Source organism: Octopus bimaculoides, chromosome 17, assembly GCF_001194135.2.
Source record: "Octopus bimaculoides isolate UCB-OBI-ISO-001 chromosome 17, ASM119413v2, whole genome shotgun sequence".
Classification (NCBI taxonomy): Eukaryota; Metazoa; Mollusca; class Cephalopoda; order Octopoda; family Octopodidae; genus Octopus; species Octopus bimaculoides.
The window spans coordinates 29662134-29684529 of NC_068997.1; the positions used below are offsets into that span (position 1 = coordinate 29662134).

Genomic DNA, 22396 nt, shown 5'->3' on the forward strand with positions numbered 1-22396 from the left:
TATATATATAATAATTTAATATTTTCACTATATATATATATATATATATATATATATTAGAGGTCCTCAACTGGGGTCCGTGCATATGACTCTTGAGGGTCCAAGTAAGATTTTGCTGCTAAAACGTTTTTGCCATAGATTGCTTATGTTTCTACAATATTCAAAATATCTTAGCAATTTTTTATACATTTCCAAATATGTAATTCTAAAACTACAATCAGATTAAAAAAAAATTAAATGGCTCTGAAGCAAACAGGAATCAAAGGGATCCACTGGCAAATATGAATAGGGTCTAGTCTTATAAATAGATAAAACAAAATGTAAACTGTACAGAGAAAAGACTTTTCACGGGATGCAACAAATAAGTATAGACAAGCCATGTTCATAAGATACCTGTCTGTCTACTCAGAACGATGCATAGAATGCTATATAAAAGTTTATATATTTATATATTTATTTACTGATGGCAAATTGCTGATTTGTAATGGAGCAAACAAAATATTCTTGATATCTGAACTTTTTTTTAATAACTTTACATAAAGAAAAAGTGTAGTTTTTATAATTAAAATATATAAATAAATGAAAAAATAGAGTCAACTATATTTTAATATTTCCAAGGAAGTGAACACAATGTAAAGAACTTATCAGATAACAAATTTCAGATTAAAATCAAGTCTTAAAATAAGAAAAGCTGATTCATGAACAAAATTTGTCTGGTCTAATCCAATTCCACCACCACCAGCACACTAATTTGTTTCTCTATATAGACATTGCACATTTTATCTTTGCATATACATGCATGCGTATATAGGAAGAGAAGCGTGCGCATGTAAGATATTAAATATATGTCCATCCTCTTGAGTGAGAGAACTGGCTACAGATGACATTATCATCGCCTTGCTCTCTCTCCTAAACTCTATCAAATGTCATCTTTGCCAGTTTGTTATTTGCAGAGCTGAGAGAAACGCCAGAGAGCGAAGTGAAAAAGGGCAAATAACTTTTCTTCGAGGGGTGACAGCCTCGTTTCCACTTGGCGGGCCATCTCTAGACGCCATATTGTGGCCAATGTTTGAAAGATGTGAATGTGGAAGATTTATACCTGTTGCCTCAATAATGCTTTTTGGTGAACTGAAAGCAACACGAAACGATTTATGGACGACTTATCTAACCTTTATTAATTGTCCCAGTTGAAAAATTCCTTCCTTTTTTGCAGGGAAGGTATTCGTTGAAGTCTTCAAAGGTGTACATTAATTTGGATGGATGGATGTATGGCATGGAATAGGCCATCTTGATTGATTTCAACAATTCCAATTTCACAAGATTATCGTCAAGTGGCTACTCATTGAAACTCTTGTGTGTTGCATTTGGATAGTGTATAGATCTATCTACATCTATATATTTATTAATATATAGAGATATCATTTACCTTCGTGGTTGTTTTAATTTTTTTTTTGACCTGTTTGAAGGAGTATCGAAATTTGGCGTGGAGTATTGTCCAAAATTGTTCAAAGGACAGCAGCAGCCGGTGAAATTGCGTATTCTGTCGCAAAACCGAGAAAAATGCCGGCACCTAGCAGGGCACGAGTGTACGCAGATGTGAACACGCACAGACCTCGAGAATATTGGGATTACGAATCCCATGTTGTTGAGTGGGGGTGAGTAAGACAAAAAAAAAAATGTTCATAATGCTTTTTCATGTTATAAAAAAAAAATTGCGTACATTTTGTACGATTAATGAATTCTCTCCTACTCGCACACTATCATTCTAAACACTTCCTTCACTCTCCGTTTTACGAAACGTCTGTATTTGATGTCCACATTATATATATATATATATATATATATATATATATATATATTACGAAGTTAGAATGATGTTCTCTTTGAAGTACCGGATGATCGCAATACATGCCTACATGTCAGTTTCAGCAGAAATATTTTTATGTTTAATGTATTTAAAAGCGCAAAAGAAATTACAAGTATTGAGCGTAAAAAGAAAAATCATTAAATTTTATCTGCTCATTTAACATTGGTGCTTTTTATCCCCGTTTTATATTTCATACATGCTCTAATTAATGTGTGCATTTAATATATATATATATATATATATCTGTGTATATATATATATCTGTGTATATATATATATATATATATCTGTGTATGTATGTATGTGTGTGTTTCTGCCGTTTTTCGTGGTAAGCAGCTTAAACTATTAGCGTGGTCACGTGTGTCATGTCTGCTGTAAAAGAACCTTTTAAAGATAAGATTCCTGGAGAGATTCTTACAATCGGAATCGGTTGCCAGGACTGGTTTCCTCTCTTTTATAATACGTAATTAGAATTAAAGATATCTTCCGCTACTTTCCAATCGAATGTCATATTGTAATTCGATACGTCTTTACGAGGTGTAAATGTTAATAATGAGTAAAGGGTTTTAAGGAACAACCACATCTTACATAGACATTAGGGACTGGCTAGGATTTATAGGGGAAATAGTCACCGTCATGTTATTTTTTAAAGGCATTATGAATCTAACAAAGTGTTGGAATTATAGCAAGGAAAGGAAACCGGGTAACTAACTGTTCCTCGTCACTAAGAGCTTGCCAAAAAGAAAAGAAAAAAAATCCTGATGCTTATTGCTTAGATAGCCAAGTCTTTCGATCAGAAATGATCGAGAAAAATAGGAGCTGAAGACGTTCATGTTTTAAAAGATAAATGAAATGAAATTTTTCGTGTGTAGGATTCGAAACCTGACTTATGGATTCACTTTGTCACGAACTTAGTGCTTCATCTCTGCGTTGGTCACTATAATGATAAAAATAATTAAAATAATACGAATTTAAAAAAATATTATTTTAATGTCGGCATGTGAGACTTGGAATTTGTAGGAGAGGAAAAAAATCGGAACTAGTGTTTCACATCGTAATAGCAATAATAATATAATGATTCAATTAGTTTTTTTTTTTTGCCTCTTTTGTCTATTATGGTATATTCTGGTAACAAAGAAATCCTCCAGTTTTTGCTGTGAATTCGGTCAAGTTGGTGGGAAAGAACTAACTCCTCGTTTATATTAAACCTCAAATGACTAAATTTAATGGTTCAGACAAACATTGACATCATTTAAATTGATGAAGAGTATTGAATTTGTTATTTTAATTGTTTTAAGTACAATCAGTGATTCGAAAACTATGTACGACGTACTTTTTTTTTATTTTATTTTAAAAAGCTTGGATTCTATTAAAAATTAAGCGATGTATATTTTGTGTGTGTGAGAGGATAGATAGATACAATCACACTTGCACATCTACATTTGTTCTTATTTCATTGTCATACATGTTTTGTCATTGATATTATTTTGTCGAATTGTCTGCCAATCCAAAGATGGCATTGAGCAAAGCATGAACGTCACATTTTCTTAATTTCTTCCAACATAAATTTGGGATCTGATTCCCATGTAAGATATTTGTAATTGTTGGTGAATCTGATTTCGAATCCTAAATTGGAACTTATTCACTTGTCGCTTAATGTTAAGATGTATGATTGCCACAACTTCCTATCCCCCGCCCCACAATTTTTGTAAATCGTCCATAGGGGTTACTTGGTTTATAAGTTATGTCCATGTGATTAATATTTGACCTTGTGAAGTGAGATCTTATTAAAAATGGAAGCTTCTCACAGAAGTAGTGATCGCCGCCAACTCCATTCATCTGCGTATATTTTAGGCTGCACATTGTCCCTTTCCCTCTTCGCCGAAGTCTCCCCCCCCTTCATTCTGTATTGTTCATACTTAGGGGTCGGGGAATGTTGAATAAACGAAACGGTAGTGTCCCAGACGCTAGACATAAATTGACTGAGGGAAGGGAGAAAGATGCCCGGCCAGTAGCAGATTTTTCTCTTACCCTTTTCACACCAGACCCCTTTATATATATTAAAGATCGAGTTAATATATTCATTGTAGGAAATCGGTTCATTTAATTAGTGTATATTAATATTTAGTGTCTGGATTTTCGACCGTTTCCTTCAAGTTCGACTCTTCCGTTTTTTCACTCTCTTTTCTCTTCTCTCTTTTCTTCTCACTTTATGATAGCTTCCGTTCTGACTTGCTGTCATTTCTTACTGATATAAAATCTCATTGTTAAAAAGTCTAACCGTTAGTTTTAAAATATTCGTTTCCTCCTTTTAAATTCCTATTCCTTATTCGGTTTGTTATTAATGTCGTTATTGTTGCAATTGTTGAAAATATTAGCAAGTATTATCGACGCGTAAAAGATTGAAAAAAAAATTTTTTTTTCACAAATATGTGTGTTTGATGGATTATGAAATAAATCATTGAGAGAAACGGTATAGAATCACCATGTAAGCACTCCTGCCCCAATCTACCCAACATCCTAGTATTGTTTTACTGAGTCTAACTGATGATTTCATCTTAATACCCTCATCAACGTAAAAATGGCGGTGGCGGTAGCGAGGACAGAGTTATAATAATGAGAAGAGTAATAATCACAATAATCTATTTTTTTTCTTCTTAGAGACAAGCCTGATGTTGTAAGAAAAGGACTTGTAGTTTATAGAATCGATCTAATGTCTTACCGGTACTTAAAACTCCAAATGAATGAATGCTCAAATCGACAAAAGTCGGCAAAATTTGAACAGCTGCAATTAACCAAACTAAATAGTCAAGTACAAGATTGGATCTTTATTTTGTTAGTCATATCAAAAATAATAACGAGACCTAAGCACGAGGTCAGCAAATTTATGAATTATTTTATGGAGTAGTGTGGTCGATTTAATCAACTCTAATATTTTAATGCTTACGAAAGGCAAATATAAAACTCCGGTGGGATTTGAACTCGGAACGTAAAGGGACGTAACTAAATACAGCGACGCATTTCATCTTGGCTTTTTATAATATCTTGATGTTTTCTATTAAGATAATTTATGATAAGTTAGCAAAACGATTATTCTGAAATGTTCGCTTTCAGAAATCCCATCATTTAGAAAACTGGGAAAGCACCCTCTTATTATTATTTCATACATATTCTTGATAGCTGTAAATTAAACTGTGCTTTACCCTTTGGAACAGATCACTATGAATATAGATCCCTTAATTCCAAATTGTTACGTATTTTTTTTATAAATGTTCAATGAAACAATATTTCTTTATAATTTAAGCTGTCGTAGGTTTTAACCCTACGCCAGGCTTTTTTTCGTTTCATGTTGATTCAGTGTGTTTGTCTCCTGTTCAGGCATGGCTGTGTGGTTTAGAAGTTCGCTTTGCAACCACGTGGTACAGATTAAGTCCTACTGCGTGGCACCATGGGCAAAGTGTCGAGCCGACCAGTGTTTTGTGAGTGAATTTGATAGATGAAAACTGTGCGGAAGACTCGTATGTGAGCGTGCGTCTTCGAATTTGTTCCTCTACCGCTTGACAACCGGTGTTGGTATGCTTACGTCCCTGTAACTTAGAGGTTCGGTCAAGAAGGGTCCCATAGATTAAGTACCAGACTTAATGAGATCATGCCCCAGCATGGCCGCAGTCTGATTTCAAGCAAGTGAAAAAAAAATAAGTAGATAAACGCTGGAATGTTTCAGATAAAATATGTTTTCTGATGAAGATGATAAAACTATATAATTCGAATAATTTTGTATTTATTTGAAGCATGGGTTTTTGGAAAAAAGAATCTACTTAATATGTATCTCTGTGAGCAAGATTTACATGTAACATTTGTTTTATTTAAATATTTATTTGATCTTGGTCTTTATTCATGCTAGTTATCTGTTCTTGGTTACACCATCTGTTCTGTAGTCAGTCTATTTATTGCCAAAACCAAATGTAGTTGTCATCAAATTTCACGAAGGAATGATATCTTGGTTTACTGAAACAAAGTTCTTAATTTTCAATATTAGGGGATATAAATTGAACGAGCACTATATTTCCTTGTCAATATGAAACATAAGAAAATATGTATAAATTTACATAATTTTCACTGATAAAATATATTTGTATTTATAGAAAAGATGTTACAGTAATTATGATACCTATTGCATCTCTTGTAACGTATAAGGCAAATATGCTTTTCATTTAATGTAGTGTGTGTGTGTGTATATATATATATATATATATATATATATATATATGTATATATATATACACACACACACACACACACACCCGTTTGTATGTGTATATGAGAGAGAGAGAGAGAGAGAAATAAAGAAATAAAAGCAGGAAGTCATTTAATGGTTTATGGTAAGTCACCGAAACTCGTACAAAAAAAAAAAAACAAGCTTACCCAGGAACAAACGTTAATAAGCATTAGTTTTGTAATATCTCATTAGAAATTATGTGCTTTTGCATGTAGGGGCTGTATTGCCTTTTTTTTTGTCTTATTTATAATTTTAAAAGTTATCTTTAACTTGATATCATACTTCAATATTCCATTTTGATCTCTTTTCTTTCAAAGAACAGAAAAATTACTTATGGTCACTTTTTGTTAGATATGTGATTTGTATTTCTTTTGTAATATGAAACTAATTCACCAGGACTCAGTACTTTAGCCATTGGTTGAACATAAATTAATATACATACAAACATATAGACATACCTTTCTTGATTTTATAAGCCATTTGCTTCTAATAATGCTGATTCATTATGGCAATGTTTTCTCATCATCACTGATGATTTTGGAAAAACTCCAAATGCATGAATATATAAGATCATTTGGACAGGGCAAAACTTTTCTCATTTCAACTTGGGCTCTTAACATTTTGGCTATTTGTGTGGTATTCGTTTTGCTTCTAGTTTACCTGTAGAATATTCTTTAATCATTATCTGTTATACTCATACAGAGTATTATTATTCCTAATCTCAAACAGCTGTTTTTCCATATGTTAAGAGAACTGTTAAATTTTGAATTCATGTATTTTTCTGTGAGTAATTTCAGAGAGGAATTAATGAGCTCTGGTTTTCTGTGAAGGATTTTCTGAAGTCAGGGAATGGCGAGCAGCTGAAAAGTTGAATGTATCTGAATATTATTTTAAAATGTGGACAGGAATACTCCCAAGACAAATTAATTTTGAAGAAAGAATTCAGTACTTTGTTTATTGGAGTGTGTGTGGCTGTGCAGCATCAGTGGTGATTCATTTTTCACATGAAATGTGAAAAGGTGAAATGGGATGGTTTTGAAGAATATACTAAGAGATGTGATTCAGCAGTAGTTATCAGTAAAAATTTGCTCCAATATTTGATTCTGGTTGCAGTCCTTTATGCTATATGGTCATTTAGGCCACATACTGAAGATTTATATCTTCTAAAACAAATATTAAGCAGTGAGGAATTTACAATCCTGTCGTTTCTGGTTCTCATTCAATGTGCTGTACTTTGGGCAAGTGTTTTTTATCTTAAGGAGTTCAATGAAATCAAAACCTTTGGTGAAATTTAGTAGTACATGGAAAATGTGCAGAAACTGCTCAGTAACTTCCATCAGGAGTCGCATTCTCCTTCATCATCAAAGATGCAGGAATGGATCTGTGGGTAAGAAGTTCACCTTGTCATCTCTCAAAGTTTTCAAGTAGCTGCCAGATGGAGGCCTGTACAAATATTTGAAATAAGAGTTATCTATGTCTTAATGTCTCAGTGAGGTGTAGTTCCCACAATTAAATAACCACTGAATGGTACAATATAGATTCCATCTGGTGGTACAGTCCACTTAGCTCTAAATATGTACCATGTTGCAGTGCCATACATCAGTCTATATGTAAGTACCATCAAATTTGTGCAGTTCTCACATATGTAAAAAGATACTATGTGGTGGTATTATAAATAGTGCCATTTGCACAGTACCCTGGCTGCCAAACAGGTGGATTGTGTTCAAGAAAGGCTTCAGTCTGCCAAGTCAGTGAGTTAAAACAGATGTTTGCTCTCCTGCTGCAGAGGTTTTGTCCTGGCATTTTATAAGTATATGGAAATATTTAAGGGTTTCAGCTGTGGCACTACACATGCACTGCATGTAGGCATAGCTGTGTGATGGAGAAATTTGCTTGCAACCACAAGGTTTTGGTTTCGTTCCCACTGTGCAGCACCTTAAGCAAGTATCTTTTATCTTCACAGTTCAACCCATAACCTTGTGAGAATTTGATGGATGGAACCTGTAAAAATTCCATCGTGTATAGGTGTGCATGTTTGTATCAACCTCTTGACATTAGCATACTGATTGTAAACAGTTGCCATTCTGACAAATGGGCCATTTGTTTGCAATATTTCTTGCAAATTTTGAAGTGTTCATTGTTTGAAGGAGTAGCGGAAATACTACCTTGCTTGAAAGCAAGTGAGAGCTGGCAATAGGGAAAACATCTGTAGGAAACCAGCCTCAACAAGTTTTGTCTGACAGGGCATCCAGCTGTAGAAACCCCATGCCAAAACAGACACTGGACTATGATGCAGTCCTTGACTCATTGGCTCTTTGTCAAATTGTCCAGCCCATACCAGCATGGAACATGGATGTTAAATGATGTTAAAATGATGATAATATTGGTGGATAAGATAGCAGAATCAGTGGGGTGTCAGATAAAATATATTGTGGTTGCCTTTCTTTACATTCTGAGTTCAAATCATAAATTCTCTTTGATTTTTATGCTTGTGAAGAATATTAGTTTCCATGAGGCTAATGTGAATGTCCAGTTCTTTCAAAATGTCTTCCAATCTCACCAATAACAATACCAGATTTCCAAACAATATACTGTTGGAGGAGTTGAGATAAATTGAAAACATATGATATATAAATAAATACAGAATAATAATAATAATAATCAAAAAGCTTAAATGGCATGGCTTTGTTGTAAGAAGTTTGCTTCCCAACCACAATGGTTCCAGGTTCAGTCCTGTTGCGTCTCTCCTTGGGCCAACCAAAGCCTTGTGGATTTGGTAGATGGAAGTTGAAAGAAGCTTGTATATACTTGTGTATGTTGTGTGCCCCCTCTCCCTCCCAACTTGGCAGCTGGTGTTCGTATGTTTGTGTCCCTCTAACTTAGCAGTTCAATAATCAAATCAAACATCGAAAGAGTGCATTTCAATGAGTGTAACATGGCCGTATTGCATCCAGCTAGGCCTCATTGGAAATGTTAAATTTTGTGGGGAAAAGAAGATATTTTATGAATACCAGTGCAATATTGAAACTTGATAGAATTTAAATTTATAATTGGAAAATACATTGAAAATGTTCACACATGGATATATGGTTAAGAGACTTGTTTTGCAGCCATGTGGTTTCGGGTTCAGTCCTGCTACACAGCACCTTGAGCAAGTATCTTTTACAAACACCCTGAGCCAACCAATGCCTTGAGAGTGAATTTGGTAGACAAGCTGTATTGAAACCTCTGTATGTATGTGTGTCTATATATATCATCATCACCATCATTGTTTAACATCTGCTTTCCATGCTGGCATGGGTTGGACGGTTTGACTGAGGACTGGCAAGCCAGGAGGCTGCACCAGGCTCCAATCTGATTTAGCAAGGTATCTACAGCTGGATACTCTTCCTAACGCCAACCACTCCAAGAGTGTAGTGGGTGCTTTTTACGTGCCAGTCAGGCGGCACTGGCATCAGCCACGACTACGATTTCACTCGGTTCAACAGTCTTCACAAGTATGACGATTGAAGAGTGGTTTCAAACGGGCCAGTTATGTGACACTGGCATCAGTTACAAGTACGATCTCACTTGGCTTGCTGGGTCTTCCCGGGTCTTCTCAAGCACAGTATATCTCCAACGGTCTTGGTTGTCTGGTTGCCTCTGTGAGGCCCAATGTTTGAAGGTCATGCTTCACCACCACATCCCATATCTTGTTGGGTCTCCCTTTCACAGGTTCCCTCCACTGTTAGGGTCTGACACTTCACACAGCTGTCCTCATCCATACACAACACATGACCATACCAGCGCAGTGATCTCTCTTGCACACCACATTTGATGCTTTTAATGTCCAATTTTTCTCTCAGGGTGCTTACACTCTGATGTGTATGCACACTGATATTACATGTCTAGCAGAGTATACTAGCTTCATTTCTTTCAAGCCTATGTATGTCCTCAGCATGTTACAGCCCATGTTTCACTGCTGCATAGCATAGCTTTTCATTCACAGGCATCATACACTCTACCTCTCACTCTGAGGGAGAGGCCCTTTGTTACCAACAGAGGTAGAAGCTCTCTGAGCTTTGCCCTGGCTACTCTTATTCTAGCAGCTACGCTCTCAGAGCATCTGCCCACTGCTACTGACATGGTCATTTAGGTAACGGAAGCTATCAACTACTTCTAGTTTTTTCACCCCCTAGCATGTGACGGAATCTGTTTTCTGTACATCTTCGGTGTTTATTGCACCTGTGCAACTGCCACACACAAAAACTATCTTCCTAGTTAAACTTCCTTTGATATTGCTGCACCTCTTATGTGTCCAAAGCTTGCACCAAGTACATGTTATGGAGTTTCTACCTACACCTTTTCAACAGATCGAGCAGGGCCAGCTACCTGAAGGGATTTGTGATTTGTCCACCTTCCCACTTACTAAGACTTTGGTCTTGTATGTGTGTATGTATATGTGTGTGTGTGTGTGTATATATATGTGTGTGTGTGTGTGTGTGTGTGTGTGCATCTGCAGGCACCACCTCAATTAAAGTTATGATTTTCAGAAGCCAAATGAGACGGTGTGGCCATATTGTTTGAATGGCGGATGAATGCATGCCCAAACAGCTGTTTTATGGTGAGTTTGCAGAGGGGAAATGCTATCAGCGTAAACCTAAAAAAAGGCATAAGGACTACTATGAAGTCACTTGGAATGGATCCAGAGGACATAGAAACCCTTGCTTCAGACTGAGCTGGATGGTGAACAAAAGTGGAGTGGGGGTGAAAACGTTTGAAGAGGCCAGGATAAATGCATACAAGACTCGAGAGATTTAAGGAAGAATGTTACAATCAAGAAAGTGAATCGTAATGACCCTTTTGTGTGCACAGTTTATGACAGACCATACCATTCTTTTGCTGGGCTCAAGTCTCATTTGTGAACCCATGGAAAATGAACCTTCACCAACTATTCTGCCTATATGTCTGTGCACACCTTTCAGTGCAATGTATGCCATAAGGTCTACAAATCTAATGGAGGCCTCAAAAGACATTTTAAGATCCACAAAAATCAGAACTTATCTGCAGCTCTTGGTGGCCCAAATCGTTTCAGAACATTGTCGGGTTTAAAAAGCCACATCAGATGCCATGATGGTTCTAAGGTGTATGTACAGGAGGTGGTTAAACTCTGCATAAGGAGTAGACAACTACCACATATGTGTGTATATATTAATCATTGTCATTTTAATGTCCATTTTCCATACTTCTTTGGGCCAGACAGAATTTTTTGAAAGCCAGATGCCTTCCTGTTGCCAACCCTCACCAAATAAAGTAATATTTCCCTATGACATATTTTCGTGGAAGATAGGAAATAGCCAGCACTTGTATGTGATGTGAAGGCAAGGAGATTTGTATACATACATATATGACTGGTTTCTTTCAGTTTTTGTCCACAAAATTCATTCACTAGGCTTTGGTCAGCTGGTGACTATAAATGATACTTGCCCAAGGTGCCACACAATGAGACTAAACCTGGAATCCTGTAGTTGTGAAGTGAACTTCTTAACGTGCAGCCGTCTCTCCAACAGACTTTAGTTTCTCTTTACCAAATTTCACTCCAGTGGATTTGGTTACTGGAAAACTTTGCCTGTGATAGGTTTCTACAGATTAGACCAACACTTTATTGCTGCTTGTACAGTGGTTTTTATTGTTTGATTTACGTAAAAGCACTCGCTACACTCTCAAAGTGGTTGGCATTAGGAAGGTCATCCAGCTGTAGAAACTTTGCCAGATCAGATGGAACCTGGTGCAGCCTCTGGCTCACCAGTCCTCAATCAAACTGTCCAACCCATGCCAGCATGGAAAGTGGACGTTAAACGATGACAACTTCCATTGCAGCATGTAACTTTAGTACGTTTAGCTATTCTTGATAGGGTTTCTAATTCCAATCAGTTTTCTAACATTGTATTCTGCCTTAGAGGAGTTTGTTCTTTTTTTCTGCATAGTAGATGACTGAGATGCTAAAAATCTAATTTGTTTATTTAGTAAATTAGATTTTCTTCCAGTAAGGTATTTAGAATCTAATATTACTTTTAAGCATTTCTGTAGATTTATTTTGTCAGCCACACCCTTGCAGGATGACAACTACAGTGAATTTAGATTTTTACACTGCTTCATACTTGAGTGGATGTAATCAGCTTTATGTAATACTGTAGCAAACAGTTTTTTTTTTAAAGAATATTATTCACATGGCATATTTCTGGTTTTCTCTTGAAATGCAAAATTTACTAAGAGTTTTGTGTAAATTATTTCAATAGTTTTTGGTACAGAGGTGTTTTAATATGTTTGTTGCACTAGTATATTAAAGAAAAAAATTTGGTTGATTTTCTTAGAGAAATCAACGTGGAATCATATATATGGGCGTCTTCTGTCATAGTCTTGACCAAGTCCACTTGAGTGAAATTTGTTGAACAGAAACTAGAAGCATGTTAGAGGGACTAGTACTGTTCTTTGATGGTGGGCTTAATCTGGTGCCTTATTTAGCATCACCTGGCCCATGGGTGTGTTTAGTGGTGTTTTCTTTTTTGCAAGCAGTTGATCAAGGTCTCTGATTTAAAGGTGACACAAGATCCCTGAAATATCATGGGTGTTGCCCTTCATCTTTGAATTATTTTTAAAAGATTCATTGGAAAATTAATCCTCTAAATGAATCTCTAAAACTGGCTTTTGGGAAACTTTGGCACTCAGTGAATTTTGGCAATTCTTTTTTTCTTTATATGGTTTGGGTGGTATATAACCTTTCTTAATTCATTTTACCTCAGCCAATTCAGTTTTCTTGAGTTTCCTGCTTAATTCCTCAACGAAGCAAATGGTTGTGAATAAAAACTTCATATTCTTTTAAGTATTACTGAAATTTAATCATTGTCTTCCAATTTGGTTTTTTACTGGTTTGTTTTTCTCTTCACAAGAAGCTTGATTTACGAGTCTTGAACTTGTCAATGTACATTGCCTTAATCTAAAATTCTCTATAGTATGGCAATAAAATGCATGACTTGGCATATTTATTCTTTTATTTTTTTTTTACTTGTTTCAATCATTTGACTGCAGCCATGCTGAAGCACAACCTTTAGTACTTATTCCATTGGTCTCTTTTGAGGAACTGCTAAGTTACAGGGACGTAAACACACCAACATTGGTTGTGAAGTGATGGTGGACACACACACGACAGGCTTCTTTCAGTTTCCACCTACCAAATCCACTCACAAGGTTTTGGTTGGCCTGAGGCTATAGTAGAAGACGCTTACCCAACGTGCCATACAGTGGGACTGAACCTGGAACCATGTGGTTGGATAAGCAAGCTTCTTACCACACAGCTGCTCTTGGTTACTTTCTTTGGATATGTGACTAGACTTTTGATGACTTGTTCTAATTTTTTATGATATTCAGTTAAGCTTATTAGATTAAAATTTTACTTTGTATTTCTTTGTGACTAGTTTTATATTTTTATGAACCTTTTTTGGAATTTCATCATATAACCTGTATATTTGATGAAAAGAAATTCTCTGTATCATCAGTAATAGCAGATCATTAAATGTCTAGTTGAGGACTGATGAACCTTTTTGTATTTGAAGGCCGCATTAAAGACAAGTTTATCAAATATATAAAAAGAAAGTATTTCTGTATACATTTTTGCAAATATAATTTTATTAAAGTAAGAATTGTTTCAGAAAGTCAAACACGAGGGCTTCTAAGACTAGATTTTCCTCTCCAGCTCTAGTAATATTATTGATCTATAAATCAAATGGCTTTTTTTCTGAATGTCAAGATATATCAATTGGTAACCTTAATTATTTTCATACTGGTTTTAGTGATAGGAATGTGGCCATACTAGGGTATTGTCTTCAAGGGTTTTAACAAATTATATTGTTTGTGCATATTTTAGTACCCAATTTATTGATCTTTGTCCTTTTTTAAAAGGTTGGGTTTACTTTGAGTTGTGTCTATTTTTAGGGAATTACCTCATTGCAGAGTAAATACCGCTAAGACTAAAATCAGAACCAAGCAGTTACAAAACTTTTTTAAGCACGCAACCATGCTTGTTGTTCAGTTTTAAAGCATTTAAATTTAGATTCAAGATTCTCGAAAATTTCTAAATTTTCTTGATTGATTCTGTTCTGCAATGAGAATGCAATCATCTATATATTAAACCTACCAAAAGAGCTCTTGTTTTAATTTCACTGTAAGGGCTTTGTCATAAAATCATTTTTAGTCATGTTCTGCAAATATGGCCTGCAAACTCTTCCACCATTCTACAAAACCATTAGGATATGCAAATGTGAGGAGCCACGTTATTTTGGTAAAGAACATTTGTATTTCTAGACAGGTATGCTAATACTCTAAAACAAGGAAAGTTACATTGAAATGGTTATTCTTTCAGATTGATATAGTTTTACTTTCTACACTATGATGCTTGTCACAGTAATGGATTGGATAAGCTCAGTTAAAGTTGCTGAGTTTTGCTGATGGCTGTATTAACTTAGGCCAAGATAAATGTGTGTAATGTTCAGTGGCTAAATAGTGTCAATGTTGGCTCTCATTTCTGCAGATTTGGGAATCCATTGATTTATTACTTTCTCTGTGACAAATTGGTTTTCTGCTGAGTGAGGAACCATTGCAGAATATTAAAAATCTAATTTGGAATAAACTGCTGACAAATTGTGTAAAAAGTAAAGATTTGCAAAATTTAAAAACTGGTTATAAAAACAAATGAAATGGAAAGATGATAACCAAATGAGAAAATGCCAAAAGTTCAATGTTAATTGTCTGAAGTAGGTTAAAGGAGAGACCTGAATGCGTGTTATTGGTGAATTGTTAGTATAACAGACCCAGATCTTTAACTTTGATCTCTGACATCATCCAAGAACAGGCTGAAATAATGAATTGTTATACACTCTGTCCAGCTCCAATGTAGTTGATAATTTGAACTTTGATTGAACAGGGACTGGGCTTTTGAGAGGTACTGGTGCAGTACTTGAAAATAAATGCTGTTCCTACTTTGTAATTTGATGTGTTAGAATTTGGAAAGAGAAGACTAAAAAATATTTCCCTCATTTCAAATGCAAATTTTTAAATTTACAAAATGGTCCAGCTCATTTTTTAAATACATTCTCTAAGGTATGTGTGATTAATGTTCAGATTCATTTGTAAGTGATGAGAGGGAGGAGTGGGAGAAAGGGGTTATTGTGTGTGCAGTCTCTGAGGAAGGCATACAGTTTTACAGTGGGAGTGATTGGAGGAGGAGGAGAAGCTGGTACAACAATTGGCTTTGCTGATACTTTTATTATAGAGCCTCTGTTTGCTGCATTAATTTTGACATATGTCATCTTGTGCTGATATCATCTTCAGTTTGTATAACCTTGCTCTAAATCAGTTAGTAATTATTTTTTTAAATTTGCTAAATTCTTGCCTTCGTTACCTGTTCAAGTGGAATTTGTTCATATAATGCAGAATGTCATTCTGAGAATTATGCTGTAATTTTCTATATCAGTGATTTAAAGGAGGAAAAAACAATAGATTTAAAATGTTATTACAAAGAAAAATAAATGTGACTACTTAATTATTTAAAAAAAAATCCCATGTAGGTGAATTTTGCTTTTCATCCTTTCAGGGTTGATACAGTACCAGTTCAGCATAGTGGAATGTTGAAAGATACGCTGCAGCATCTGTTCCTCTTGTGTTCTGAGTTCCTATCTTAACCTTCTGTCACCCATAAGAATGGCCATAGGCTTCAAAAGTCCTTAAGCAAGTGCTTAAGTGTATCAGCTGATCTCTCTCAATACTAATACATCAGCTAGTTACCCAACCAGTGATATATGCATCCATGGGTATAGCTGTGTGGTTATGAGATTTACTTTGCAACCATGTGGCTCTGAGTTCAGTCCAACTGCGCAATATGTTGGGTATTTTCTACTAATATTGTCTGTCTGGTTAATACTTTGTGAGAAGAAACCCCCTTCTCTCTCTTTCTCTCTGAAACAAGCACACACACACACACACACACACACATGCTGTGTTAGTCTTCTGTGTAAAAGTTTGTGTGTTCTCAATGCAATGACAGTAAGGATGAGGGGAACTGTTTGGGAAACAGTTAAAGCTTAGTGATGATAGACAAGCATTCAACCAGAGCAAACCTATTTCAGTAAGTGTTTCTCCTCTAACATGTGCTAGTAATGAGAAAAGAATTGTAGAGCTGGATGAATGGGTACACGTGCATGCCAGCACACCTGTGCTTCCACACTCACAGCACTCTTTTACTATATTCATTTTGACTTGACATATATATACATGTAAGAAGACAGATGATGGGCTTCTTTCAATTTCTCTCTACCAAATCCAATCGCAAGGCCTAAGTCTACCCAGAGCTAGTACAAGAGGGTTCTGAAAAGTTCCTGGATTTGGGTAAAAGAAAATACAGGAGGACCAGTTATGATTTTATTGAACATGTTTCCCTCTCAGGTTCACACACATATTGTAGTGGTCCTTCTATCTTTCTAAGCCCTGTAAAAGAACTTGGAAGGTTGGGCCTCTAACCAGGCCTTTCACGATACCCTTAAAGCCAGGAACTTTTAAGCACCCCTTCGTAGAAGGCCCAGTAGTAGAAGACACTTGCCCAAGGTACTGCACAGGGCGACTGATCCTGAGGTAACATAGATGGGAAACCAGCTTCACCTATGTTTGCCCTTTCAGTATTTACATAATGAAAAGGCTTTGATCACTATTTGATGTGATTTTGAAACAATTTAATTTGCATTATCATTGAAATTTTCATAACTTTCAGTTTATCATTAAAGTTAAAAATGTTAAATTTTGATGTCAATTTAAAAATGCATGGAATTTTCTTTTACTTCTATGATTAACTTTAAAGGATATATAAGGTTTGATTCCCTGGTTCAATTTTTATATTATGTAATATGATCTTGAAATTCTTAACAACATCTAATTAAGTTTTCATTAAGCTGTTCGACATAACAAGTAGTTAAATCACAATCAGGATAATTACAAACTAATGGCTTCATTTTTGATAAAATAACTAACCTTAGTGAAACAAATCAGAAGGCATCGGCTGGCAATGAAAGCATGCATGAGATTAAATGCTTGTTAGTATTTAGTATTATATTAAAGTGCTTCATTTGTGAGATTCAGCAAAGGCTCAGTTGAAGTGTTGGACTATTATTTATTTACTAATCTTTTATTTTTCAGTCATTAGACTGTGGCCATGCTGGGGCACTGTCTTTGAAAAATTTTAGTCAAACAAATTGGCCTCAATGCTTACTTTTTAAAGTCTGATACTTATTCTATCAGTCTCTTTTGTTGAACTTCTAAGATATGGGGACATAAACACACTAACACCAGTTGTCAAGTGCTGGGGTGGAGGAGACACACTTGCATCTATGCAAATGTGTGCGTGATGGATTTCTTTCAGTTTCTATCTACCAAATCCACTCACAAAGCTATAGTAGAAGACACTTGCAGTGGGACTGAACTTGGAACCATGTGGTTGGGAAGTAAACTTCTCACTATACAGTCATGTCTCTAAACTTTTTAATAGTCATCCAATCCTGTTAAATAAAATGATAAAAATGTCAATCTAGGAATCTGGTTCATTTACAAGTAAAGAAATTACTCCGCCCTCATTTTCTTTACTTGTTCAGATGCTTAGTCAGTCTTGTAAGATATCAAATATACACTTCACCATTTGAAATGGTCCAGAACTTGGCATGAACAATACGCTATCTCTCACATCCTGCTACAAAAGAAATAGATGGAATTTGTGAATATTTATTATCTTGAAAAATTATTTACAGTAAACAACTCAAAGGTGTGTGTTATTGGTTTGTTTTTAAGTTCTTCTCTAATCTGTTATTGATGCCAATTTTTCATTTATCAGCTTTTAAATTATTGCTTTTAATGAAGCTTATTTCAATTATTACTGAAAATTGTATTGAATCTAAAAGCGAATCTGCTTTCAATGTTTAGTTTACAGTTGATGTTACAAAAATCCCTGTTCATATGTTGTTAATTATCTCAGAATTAAATACTTAATCAAACTGTTATTTTACTACATATGCATTTCGGAATTAAATCGAATTACAAAACACTGACAAAATTGGAGAAAATTCCATAAATACTGTCTGTAATTCTATATTGACTTGAATGGGAAAATTTGTTGCTCAAGAAGGACTTCAGTTTGAACAATTTTCATGTTTCATATTTAGATGCTTTTTATTAAATTCATTCAGTTGTTAAACAGATAAAGCTTGGAATTAAATGGTTTCGATTTACTGTTAGGTAACTTTTGGCCAGCGTTGTATATATGTGTGTGTGTTTATGAATGTGATGCTTTTTGGATATAGTTGACATCATTGTAATTAAGTTAAGGAAATAGTCTTGTTAATGTGTTGAATCTTTTCAGAAGGGCTTTTAAAGTTTGTGTGTGTGAGAGAGAGAGTTATGAGTTATATATAGTTTAAACTGAATTGTTTTTGGTTGCTTTTGTAGCTATATGTACTCAATAATTGTATTTAATTTCAAGTTGAATTTCAACAGCTCTAGATGGATGGGTAATCACAGCCTTTCAATGGTTCCAATTCAGTTATTTTGTCTGTAGGGGTATTATAAACGTTGATCACACAGGCTGTCTTGGTTCCCCACTACAACTAATGCATACCCCCCTTCCTTTTTTTTTCATCTTGTACATTCCGTTCACATTTGCCTGTATTAATCCTCTTTTGTGCTTGTTTCATTTGTCAACTTTCACTGGTTGGCTTTAAAGACCATATGCATTCCAGTCTGGCTTGCTTCTCTCTGTATTGTCCAAAATTTTAATCTTAACTGTTCTTAATGGAATTATTTCTTCTGTTTTTAAATTCTGAATATTCCTAAGAGGTTTTGTGTTCTCATTACTTAATCTTGGTTGACAGAAGAAGTTTTTGGACTTGGTATGGATGACATGTGTGAAACCCTATTCTGTCTGTATTTAATATACAGAATGCTCCTCTGGGGCTATTCTCCTTCAAATATATTATTGTTTACATTGTACTTTGCTATAGATCTTAAATAAGGCAATTCTTTCGCAGTTCAGTCTTTATGTCAAACATCTGTAAATATTAATTGCATGAATATCCACACACACGCAAGTAACAAAAAAAAAAAAAAAACTTGTTTGAAGTTGAATTTGAAATGTCAGGAATTTGAAGAATCTGTTGCCAGTTGATTATTGTCATGCTGGCAGTGTGTGATTGGCTGGAATGTATTTTTAGATGGTAGTAAAAGTAGTAATATTTTAAATTAGTTTGCATAATAAAAGGCCTTTCTATAGAATGTGCTAAGGTTAGCCTTTCCAATGAAACTGCAGCAGAGACGGTGAAGGTGGAGAGTTCCTCAATTACTAAAAATACATTGGAAAATTGATGCTTATTGGTTACGAAAGATACAGTTGTGGTTTATACTTGTTTGTCTTTGCATCAGCAAGTGCCTCAGTAGATAATCAATTTAATCAATTGTAATAAATTATAGATTATATAATCAGATAATTTAAGTTCATACTAAAATTTGGTCTTGAAATCTAAAAATATTCACCTGTCTATTGAAATAAACATTGATTTCAGAGAGCTGATAGCAAAGGAAAATAGATCAATCTTGGACTTTGGAAAATTCTATGTAGTTTGCTCAGGTTGCCTGTTATAATTACCAAATCTTGCTCAACAAACTATTGTCATCAAAATTGATCTTATTTTAAGACCTGAACTTCAAGTGTTCAGGTGGTTTGTTATTTGGATTGCATTTTGAAAGTTTATAAGGTGCATCTCAGATTTGGATGGCCCTTTCATGAACCATCATCTCATTATTAATAATGCAAACTCTGACATTGTGTTTAAAAGATGTAGATTGACTTTATGGGATATCTTTTCTGGAAAAAAAAAAAAAGAAGAGCACCATATAAGCTGTCAAAAACAATAATTGGCCCATAGGTTCTGTTACCTAGGTTACTGAAACAGCTGTGTAGGTGGATGTTGTGAAAGCATAGCCAGTCAGGACAGGTTGGGAAAGGTTCAACATGCTATTGTTACCCCTTTTTGATAATAAAGGGATTTCCAAGTGTATAAAGCTTGTGTATAAAATGCAATGTTGCATAGTAAATAAACCTGAACAAGGAATGTGGAGAATGTGGGAAGACTGTAAAGGCAGAAAGTGAGCATAGTTCAGTAGATGTGTAATGTGAGCAGTGATTGTGAATGATAAAAGAGGTGAGATAAGGGAGGAAGAAGAATGGGTGGAACCAGCTGTGCTGGTGTTGTCATGTGCTGCGTATGAAAAATGACAGATGAATATGCAGATGTAGGATGAAATGGTGATGATTGATATCAGGATGATGAGGGCTGGATACTGTGCTGAGGAACGATCGAATCTACACAAGCAGAGAAAGAAAAAAAAAACTCATTTTACAATAGCTTTGAATCTGAACCGACATACTGTATCCAGAATGCTTACCTATATATTCAAAGCATTTGACCTGTGGATTAAAATGAATTAAGGCATTTAACATATTGATTTCTAATTTAAGATCTTTCTATGCTTGTATGATTTGAAATAATTTGTGTGTGTGTGTGTGTGTGTGTGTGTGTGTGTGTGTGTGTGTAGACATACAAAACACTTAATTTCTGATCATTATTTTGCCAGACATCTGAGAAATGGTGTGGAATTCAGTGTGATGGTAGGATTATTTGTGGCCAAGTGTTAGGTTGAATGAAACGGCAATTATAAAACTTTGGCAGTTCTTAGAAAATTACTATTTTAAAATCTCACGTGAGATATTCAGCAACAGTACTTTGGAGTAAAGATTGTTTGCCAACATAACATGGCAGTCCTGGTTTAGGACTAATGTTGCTGTAATTTAGCCCCAGGAGACATTGTCTCCAGCTGGCTATATGACACGATCTGTGTCCTTATATTTTCGAACAAGGGAATCTAGTAACATTCTCAATTTTAGATTCTTAGAGATCATTCACTTTATTGTGAATTGAAGTTAGTATAAACTGCTTCTCAGTCTTGCTGTGACTTCAATTTACCCTTTTTTTTTTTTTTTGGTTGGAACTTACTGTTTAAGGAAATTTTTGCATGCACACACATCAGGCCATATATAAACTTCTTCACACTATTACTTGATAAAGTGTACTTAGAATATGTTGTCTGAACTATGTAGAAGCTTCAGTATATTAAATTGTAATTTGTGTCATGCTCTTAATAGACACAATTATATTCAGTGTACCTTATTAGGATAATGAAGACAAAATTAATTTCGAAAATTTCAAAAGATTTTTGTAGCTGCTCATCAAGTGGATGAATAATGTTATATGGAGATTTAAAGTCAGTGATTGTATCTTTTGCTACTCTATATATAGAGTAATTGCTGATGAAAAGCTGCTGACTAATGATTCAACATACGGCTTCATTGACGAGTCTCTTAGGTCATCTGGTCTAACCACATACGGCAATGTTTTTAAGAAACCACATAAACAACAATACCGTTTATTCACTGGATGTTTATAAAATGTGATTCAGAATTTTTCTGAAATCTCTCTAGAAATACGTTTCACTGATTCAGAACATTTCTTAGGCATGGCCTTGTGATTAAGAAGCAGCTCACTTTACAACCACTTGGTTTTGAGTTCAGTCCCACTATGTGGCTCTTTTGGGGACAGGTTTCTGCTGCTATAACCCTATGCTGAATAATGCCTTTTGAGTGAGTTTAGTTTTCTAGACAAAAACTGTGTAGAAGCCTGTCATATATATTCCTTTCTTTCGTTCTTGTTTGTCATTTGATTGTGGCCATGCTGGAGCACTGCATTTAATCAAGCAAATCAACCCGACTGGAGGACTTAGTCTTTGTAAGCCTGGTACTTATCCTATCAGTCTCTTTTGCTGAACTGCTAAGTTAAGGGGACATAAACACACCAACATTGGTTGTCAGGCAATGGCGATGAGGGGGGGGGCACAAACACAGTCACACAAACATATACATACACTTTAATTTGTTTGTCATTTCTGGCCAAACAGAAAGATAAAGAGAGAGAGAGAGAGAGAGAGAGAGATTGAAAGGTATCAGTTCTTTGAAAATTTTGGCACTTTAGTTCTAGTCACACCATCATCATCACTATCATCACCATAAAGTGTGAAAGTAGACAAAAACACCCACGCTTATAAATGAGATGGTGTTTCACTTATGTTTT

At 35.1% G+C, this 22396-nt stretch overlaps 1 protein-coding gene across 1 annotated transcript in view; it reads left to right on the plus strand.

Annotated features, from left to right (window-relative positions):
- The first annotated feature begins 913 nt into the window (after positions 1 to 913).
- Positions 914 to 22396, plus strand: part of LOC106878394 (casein kinase II subunit alpha-like) — a 68773-nt gene continuing 47290 nt past the window's right edge. Inside the window, 1 exon segment of the mRNA XM_014927589.2 lies at positions 914 to 1655. Coding sequence (XP_014783075.1) covers positions 1561 to 1655 — 95 coding nt within the window. The 5' untranslated portion in view covers positions 914 to 1560.